This window comes from Pyxicephalus adspersus, chromosome 4 (genome assembly GCF_032062135.1).
Source record: "Pyxicephalus adspersus chromosome 4, UCB_Pads_2.0, whole genome shotgun sequence".
NCBI classification, from domain to species: Eukaryota; Metazoa; Chordata; class Amphibia; order Anura; family Pyxicephalidae; genus Pyxicephalus; species Pyxicephalus adspersus.
Genome location: NC_092861.1, coordinates 20,630,644 through 20,639,911, shown reverse-complemented (window position 1 = coordinate 20,639,911; position 9,268 = coordinate 20,630,644). Strand labels below are relative to the sequence as shown.

At 39.2% G+C, this 9,268-nt stretch overlaps 1 protein-coding gene across 1 annotated transcript in view; it reads left to right on the top strand.

Annotated features, from left to right (window-relative positions):
- LPIN1 (lipin 1) overlaps positions 1 to 9,268 on the top strand; it is a gene marked incomplete in the record, with an annotated part of 101,782 nt that overhangs the window by 67,411 nt on the left and 25,103 nt on the right. The window contains 1 exon segment of the mRNA XM_072407520.1: positions 3,424 to 3,493. Coding sequence (XP_072263621.1) covers positions 3,424 to 3,493 — 70 coding nt within the window.

Below are 9,268 nucleotides of genomic sequence, written 5' to 3'. Positions count from 1 at the left end.
TACAGAATGCTCAAGGATGCTCACATACTCTTTAAAACACACACTGATATGCTTACACATCGCATTTGAGCTCACACATCTCTCAGCCATCTCTTTATTTGACATATTGCTGCATTAAACACATCCTGTAGGCATGTGCTTAGCTAATTTATCCCTAATATATTATTTTTATTAATATTTCTGTTGCCAGAAGGCATCAGGATAAAGTATGTGCAGCTAGAACATGCATTTACCTGCACAGCCCAATCCCAGCCAAAAAACTAACCAGTACCCAAACCCTGAAAATGGATCCCTAACTAAACTGAAATCTCCCATGTAATAGTCTATTTGGGCAGACAAAGTGCTGCCAAGTCAGAAAGAATACTAGGTACTAGTTGACAAGGGTGCAGTGATAAAATACATGACCTTCAACATCTTTCTATCCCACTATATTGCAACCAGGCACAGCTTACAGGAGAGTGGCAACTTGTCTTTGAATTCAGAACCAGTGCAGCATAGTTGCCACCCCAGCACAGGTAGCTAGAAGGATATTTGTTCGCATTTGGAGAAAAATCAAGCAAAAACACACACATATATATATATATATATATATATATATATATATTTGTGCTGTACCACACTTTCATTCTAGAGCAGTAAAGGGTAAATCCTGTAATATGGAGACATATACTCTTTACCAGTGGTCGCCAGCCGGTGGTCTGGTGCGCCCCCCTCCCGCGGGGTGAGGAGAAGGACCCCGCTGGGGGCACACCGGACAGAGCCACAGACTATGTCTCCTGTACAGATCACAGGCTCAGGCAGTGGGCGGGTTGTTTCTCTGGATACAACTTGCCCATTCCCTCATCTCAGGCATGCAATGTGAGCGGGTTCTGGCATCATGGCATCAAGTTTCTTCCCCTATGAGTGACACTCGGCTCCCCGTGCATGCGCGGTCCAGAGCTGGTAAATTTAGTGGTCCGTGGGTCCAAAAAGGTTGACGACCACTGCTCTATACTTTGTCTGCTCAATACCTGATAGGTATTTGAGTGACATAAACTCTATGAAAAGCAACATCACTATAGTTGTAGTATAGTTTTAACACTTTTTCCTACCCCAGCACCCAAAAATTGTAAAATTTGTAAATTGAAAACAAAATACAATTTTGAAAATTGTATCCTAATCCAAAACACATACAGAGCCATCCACCACCCTATACAGAGCCAGACACTGGGGGAAAATTTGACTCCTGTGCAGACATTATCAATGGTCATACAATGGCCAAGGATCATTGTGGACCCAGAGACCCCAATGTAATGCACCTGCAAACAGGTAAGTTATTGCCATCACAATGCATGCTGTACAAACTTGCTGATTATGGCGGAACCTCACAAGCCACCATTGAGCTTAGTTCTGCTTCAAGAGAGGACAAAACCTCCCATAGAAGTTAAAACTAAATGCCATTTGTTTGAATTGGCCACTTTTCATTGTGTCCTAAATTTGTTGTGAAATATTCCGAGTGAATGAATAAATGAATAAAATTTATTTGGGAAAGTGAACTTACATAAAGTTCAGTAAATCAGATAAAGCTTTGTTCATTTCAATCAATGATTCTAGCCAAATTTTGTATTTTTATATTTTCCCTTGCATGTGATTAGGTATTCAAGGTGAACAAATGTTTCCCTCTATTCATTGACATTTTTATGACAAGTGGTTTTTTTCATTTTTTGACAAGTGGACATTCACTGAATAATCCCTGAATATTTATTAAATCAGCCACATTGTGTTTTTGAATGGGAAAGCAAAGAAAGAAAATTCAGACATAGAAGGAGTGCGCTGGAGGCGTCACATACTCTTATGAATGGTTTATGTACTCTGCCAAGCGTTGTAGAATTAACTGCATTATATAAATAATTTAAATGATTAAATAAATAATCAAAGTAACACAGAACTGGATGTATTATTCATTTACCTTGCACATTTTTATAGTGCTGACACTCTGCAGAGCTTTACATTGTACATTTTCATATCGGGTACACCTCCATACTAGTGCACAATGCAGTGCCTCTGCCAGGCTCATACACATGCTGGGGATAGATTACTAAAGGAATATCTGCTGTTCACATTGCAAAGTGAAATATCCTCTTGCAAGGGATGTTGCAGTTAGTTTTGTAAATAGGAAGCCCTGTTGAATTCAACATTTTCTTTTTAAAATTCCTTGCATATAGGACTGGGTATTCTTTGCAAAACTCTATCCAAATTCACTAATTTAATTTTTTTTTTTTTTTTTTTAGCCACACTCAGAGTTACCGCTTTCAGCATGTTTTTTTTTTTTTTTTTTCCCCGAGCCATACCGCTCAGGGTGCTATTGGTTGGCAAATGTTTTCAGTCCTGGACCAGATCCATTCCAGGTTTGCTTGATCACCCAGATTCCCTGGGAAAGTGTATCTTTTCCAGTCTTGGAGAGCCTTTGTAAATCAGGCCTATTGAGCCATGAGGGAACCTGGGTGATCTAGCAATTCTGGAATGATTTTCTTAAAAATAATATGCTTTTAATTAGACAACATCCATTACAGTTTTGCTGGCTCTCCCAGGTTCTTGTAGAACTTTAATAAATCAAGACCATTGTTAACCACTAAACAATTGTGCAACCCTGGGTCTATTCTATGGTAAAATGTTATGGTACTGGTGCATTACTACAAGAAATGGCAACACGTGTACTGCATTGGGGTGCCATTCATTTTCACTGGTGTCCTATTGCACTTATACATTAGCAGGTGAAGCATCAAAACTGACCTCACCACAAAGCTCATACTGCATAGAAAACAATTGGTCATTTCAATGTTTTTGCCACCTTATTGTGAATTTACAAGGCATTCTAAATATATTGGCTGCTTCAACCCAGTACAGGTTAACTAGCACCAAAATTCACATCAATACAATTCAACCTTGTAAGCCCCGGGTCACAGCCTGTCCTTAAAAGTCGTGTGTTTGTCTCCACAATCCATTCCTCGCTTGTTTGCAAGTCACCCATTGATTATAGATATTAGCAGACATTTGTTTCCATAGAAACAGCCTAAAAGTGCTGACTTGGAATAGCCGGAGATGTAAGAAAAAAAACAATTATGCCAAAAAACTCTTGCTTGACTTTTTCACTTCTATGTTCTGACTCATTTGCATATATGCAAAACAGCGATACCATGGCCTGTGAATAATTCATGGAGCAGATCGTTAATATTGTCATTTTACTCTTGAGGAGGGCAATGCCTAACAAGCTAAGGTGACCTTTTGCTACATTTTCAGGGACCTCATCTGACAGCATTCATTTTTATGCCCTGCAAAACTCAATGTGAATATTTTGATGAATGATCATCACTCTGTTATAGACTTTATAACTTTGCTGGTTGTATTGTAAAATGTTGACGCATAATTTTTTTTTTTTTCTAGATACTACAATTGGCCTACAGCCGCCCCTCTGCTACTGGCCATGCAGGCTTTCCAGAAACCATTGCCTAAGGTACTAAAACAAGGTTGTGAGGGCAAGGGGCTATTCTTCTTTTTCTTCTTCTTTTTTGTTTCTCTTTAACACTACTAAGATATACAAAGGTTGCTTATGCTTTTATGCTTTAAATCACTGACCTGGAACAAGTATGGTAAGAAGGACTTTTCTTTGACTTTCCACATCTGCTCAAGCTTGTTCTGAGTCAGAAACATTACCTTTATGGGAAAATCTATTTTTATTTGCATTTAAAAAGAAAAAATTCCAACAGTACAGTCATAGGAGAGAACGATATGAAAATAGAGCAATTGTACATCTAACAAGGACCATAGAAAGAACACATATATAAAAAAAAATCATAATACAGGCAGGGGTTGGGGAGCTAGGGTTGGGCAAACAGGGGTGGGGATACCTGGGAATCATTGTCTAGAAACTTTAACTTTAAAGTCTTCCCCTTTCAGATGGGTTTATCTATTTTTGCAAATCAATCTTAAATGCTCATTGATACCTATAGGGGTAAATAAAATAGTACTTTTTCTTACTCTATTTGATGCTGCACTTTTGTGCAACCGGTGTCCCATAACCTGTTCCTTCCTATTGCCATCAGCTCCAACAATGCAAGACCAATAGTATTTGCAAAGTTGTTTCAGACAACACTTTGAGAAATAATACAGAAAAAGATTTTATTATTTTAGGGCACATCTTTCTAAATACTACTATAGCCAATTTTTTTGTGACCAAGCTTGAGGTTAAAATTCAGCTCTAGCAGCAAAATGATTTTTTTGGGTTGGTAACACATTTTACTTTGTGCTAATTCCACATTGGACTACAGGTGGCGCTCCATCCCTATGCTGTACACCCTTCTCTGCACTATTAGGAAAGCTTGATCCAGCTTTTAGCAATAGTCTGAAAATCCCCCCCAAAAAAATAGTTACAAATAACTAAATTCTAGATTGTTTTACTTCATCATTCTCCTTTTTAAGAAAAAATGGTAACATAATACTGTAGCTGTAGAGCCTCAATATGTTATATAAAACCAATTACATTTAAATTCCTACAATTGATAAGTTAATGTGTGAGTCAGGAGATCACTTTATATATTAATATTTTTATATACAATATTATTATTAATATTGATCATGTATATAATAAAAATTATGTATTTTTTTTTTTTGTAAAATAACCTCGGTGTAAGCTCCCTCCATATAATTTACAGTCTGAACATTAATAGAACAATCTACCAGGTGTATTGTAGATGTTTTATATAAGGAAAAACTTAGTGATTTAATTTAGAGAGGTAGATAGTAATTTAATTTAGAGAGGTAGATAAAAGTCAGCAGGATGTAATGCTTGCTATGTAACAAGCAAATTTGGATGCCCCCATTGATTTATATCAAATTACAAACTTCAAAAACATTCTTTATAAACAGACGGTCGGTTTGCCATGTGGTTATATCTCATGCATGCCCAATTTAATTTCCCAGGCACCAGTGAAGTTATCTAATGCTTGAAAAGCAATTTAAAATCATTTGTTAGGTATTTGGTAAGCAAGTGTTTGGAAGTAGTTCAGTAGACGTACACCTGAAATACCAATTCCAGAAGAACACGGTGAGCCTGATTCAATAACGCCCTCCAATACTGGGAAAGATAGACTATCATGGGAGAAACTGGGTGATCCAGCAAACATGTAAAGGATTTCTTCCTTTCAGTTGCTATTAGTTGTTAAATGTTTTCATTCCTGGACCAAATTCATTTCAGGATTGCTGGATCACTCATCTTCTCCAGTCGTAGAAAGCTTTAACAAATTGGGCCCATTCTGCTTTTATACATCAACAGCATAAAAAGGCACACCCTAAAGTAAAAGGCACTTTAGTTAAAAGGCACACCCTAAGTAAAAATAAAGTGGAAAATTGACATAATAGTTGTTTCATTCAGCTGGTGAACAAAGCAAATAATTTTGGGAAAAAATGTAATAATCCTGCAGTGCAAATGCAGGTTTATTCCCCCCTGTGGTACTGTAAATGAGTAATTCAGCTTTCCAGTTGTGATTCTAATTACAGCCAGCAGAGTGCAGGAGAAGCAGTATTATGCCACGGCACAGCCCGACAACAGCGGTGTACCTATATGTCTATATTTCTAGGAGCTAGAGAGTTACAACCACCCTATAGTGGTCATGAATGGACAGATATGTTCCTGGGAATAACAGCAGGGAATAGATCTGCTTGTGATGAGGAACAAATTCTCTCTGTACTGTGAGGGCACGTGTGATATTTTCCCTCTTCATTCTATAAAGAGTCATTCATAGGAAAATTCTCCAACACAGAGGAGGGTGGGCTGTGCATTCTGTTATGTAAAATAAAATGGGAGGAGTAGGGACATTTGTATAATAGGAGTAGTGGAGTGCCAAGGTGATGGTGAAAAGGGCTTGGTTGTATACCAAGGAGATCATGCTGGACGACCCAGATACTAAGATAGCAATTCTGACCCTCAAACTCCTTTTCAACAAATTTGTGGTTGGTGTAAACTTATGCTGTAATACATTATTATTACAAATGATCTTTCACCACCTTACTGTAACTCTAACCCCCAAAACTATTTTTTGTATAGCATAAGGAATTGTTAAAGCAGAAAGTTTACATTCAACTCTGGGTAAAAGATGACTATTGTTGGGGGGCTTCCCCTGCACTGAAATAGTTAGGTGCTCATTTTTACCAAGGGAACCCGTAAAAAGCATTTTAATTTATCCCTGAATTTTATAGGCTTCCTTCTCTTGCGCCTCCAAAGTCTTTTCTTTTTTGTTGTTGGTCCTTGGGTCACAGGCCTCTGACATTATCATGTACAATGCAGGACCGGCAGTCCTGCAATGTAAGTGAGGACACCAAGAGCCCACTCACAACCCCGTGTGGTGGAGGGCAGAGGAGAGCACCGGCTGCCAGGAACTGAAGGAATAGTAAAGTGTTATTCAACGAGGGTTCCTCTATAGGTTGCTAAGGGTTCCTTAAGCAATCTGTGCCTCTCAGGTCAATTTAAGCGACACGCATGCCACCATAGGGTGACTATGCTGCACTTCTACAGAGACAGTGACACCATTGTCAATCTAGTACAGGAAGTGTGTTACAAGGTCACCAGGTGAAAACAAATACAGCCACCACTAAGGGTTAGAGAACTGCCATTTATTAAATGCTTGCTACTGCATTTAGTAAAACTTTAAGTTCACAAACTTTAGCCATAACTTACAAATGCATATTTAATATACTTTAAATAGGTAGTTCCCTTACAGATGACACACACAGCCATTTAAACGAACATTCTTGCAAATTTAATAGTTCTGACTTCCATCTGTCTTCAAACAATAAAAGTTTTATGATTGGGGGGGGGGGCTGTGTCCCTCTTATTGAGGATTACTTTCCTCTAGCTGCTGCAGCGTGCCACAGCTTTACCACTCGGGGCGATGGATCTTAGTTTATGAGGTTAGGAACAAACTATTGTTGGCAGGAAGAAAAGCTTTCTGCTGTATGATGGAGTTGGTTACTACGGGAAACTCATTATTCTTATATAAACATAATTGAGCCGTCCTATTGTCAGATGTTTTTTCATAAGGACAGATTGGTCGCACAGCAATATTTTCCATTAGAACTTGCTTTGTTTATCCCGAGAATAATAAGGCATGAATCATGTAATTACCCATTATAGCTGTGCGCTATTCTCTCTCGCTGGATAGGAACAGAATTATTTGTTTGAGAATGTTTTTTTTTCCCCCCATGCACAATGGCTGATTATCTAATCTGGAAGCTATGGCTATTCAAACAAGCTTAGTATTTAGACAGAGCTGTTTACTATAGCTAGATATAGTCCATGGCACCCTATCTCTCTATTCCAGATACTGACAATGCATTTCTAGAATAATGGGCTTCGTCCATATGTAGAGCTGCATTGAACAAATAAATACAGAAATGTATAATCATGAAATATGTTAGGTTCTCCATACAGAGCCTGATATTGCAGATGGCTGAGCTGAACATACTTTGTACCATGGGATTGCATTGGGGATAACAAAGGTTGAGGTCACTTCTATTCATTATTGGAAATGACCCCTATTCATAAACCCTCTATTCAGAAATGGAAATTACCCCTTTACCATACTATTGCAGTCTTCAAACCTAATATAGCACTGTTATCAAGATGCAAAGGTCAACATCTAAAGGTGCGTACACACTTCCAATTTTTATCGTTCCAATCGAACGACGAACGATCGATTGGGCAAAAAATCGTTCGTAAAAAATTAACCAACGACGCCGACGAACGAGGAAAGTCGCTGGAAACGAACGACCGGCCCGGCGGATCGGATTGGACGACGATCGTTGAACATCGTTCGTGTGTACGGTCGTTCGTTGATCGTCCATGTTCAGAGCATGCGTGATGAACGAACGTCCGTTCACTTTCCTGTCGTGCACATAGTTCCTCTATCGCTTAAACGATCGTATCTATTGTGTGTACAATATCTACGAACGATCGTGTCGTTACTCTATGTGCAGTATCGGTGCTATACGATCGTTCATATATATCGTGCAGGAACGTTCGTCGTTCGTTTTCCAACGATAATAATTGGAAGTGTGTACGTAGCTTTAGCCCCAATCCCCACTTGTAAGGCTGCTACAGTACACCTATCTGCTTCTCTGTCACAGGTAGGGCTTAGGTATATTTGCTACATCAGGGTTTTTGTTATTTTTATATTTGTTAATTAGTAGTAGTTAGTCACATTCAACTGGACCTGTTCTTGTAATGTTGAGGATATTTCACATTTTCTGTGCCATTTTCTTCAAGTTCTACCAGTGTGGGTGTTTGTGCTGTACCCCAATATTTATACACCAAGAACATTTTTATTGAAGTAAAGATGGGAAGTCACAGGTGATTTGGATTGTCCTAAACCAGGAAGTGGGACGTTTGTTTTATCGCCCTGTTTTGGTTCCGTAATCCCATCCTTGTCGTCAGGAAGTCTGCATTGGTATTAAACCTTCAAATTACATAGCTACATGTGTGAATTTTATTTAAAACACCAGGGTAAAATGACATTATAGGTAGAAGACAAATGTGGTTCACCCATGATCTATCTTCTCCCGTCTTGGAGAGTTTTGATAAATCAGACTCATGGTGTTAAAGGCCCCCACCCCTGTTTAGGAAGGCACAAAGGATTGATTATGTAACTAGAACACTGGATCACAAATTTCACATCTCCTGGTCTTGGATATTCAACATCTGCTGTATCACATTCAATAATGATTAGATTAAAGAGTTAGTCTTTGTCTTGGTGCCACAGAGGGGGATGGTGGATCCTCTGAAGTTGGCAGAGTCTAAGCAACTGCCTGATCTTCTCCAGAGCTTCTAGGGGTAAGGATTTTACCCTGCGGTCAGTTGGCAGGTTGTGGCCCCTGTGCACTCAGACCCTGGTGACAGCTGCCAGATAGGAGCCAAGCGAGGTGCCCGAACATAGGACAGGAGCGTGGTCAGACAAGCCAGAGGTCAGGGCAGGTGGCAAACAGGAGTAGTCAAGAATAGCCAAAGGCCAGGGCAGGCCGTGATCAGGATTAGTCAAGGGTCAAAGGGTCGGTACACAGGAAAATCAGCGTCAGTAAACAAAGATACGAACAGTTACTTCCTTTTATAGGGGAGGTCATGAGACAAATGGGAATCACATGACCAGCAGGTAAGAGAACCCAATGATGCTTCCCTTGGTGTCCTGGATCCACCACTATGATGAAAGATTAATTTATACATTAATCCTCACTGTTCTGT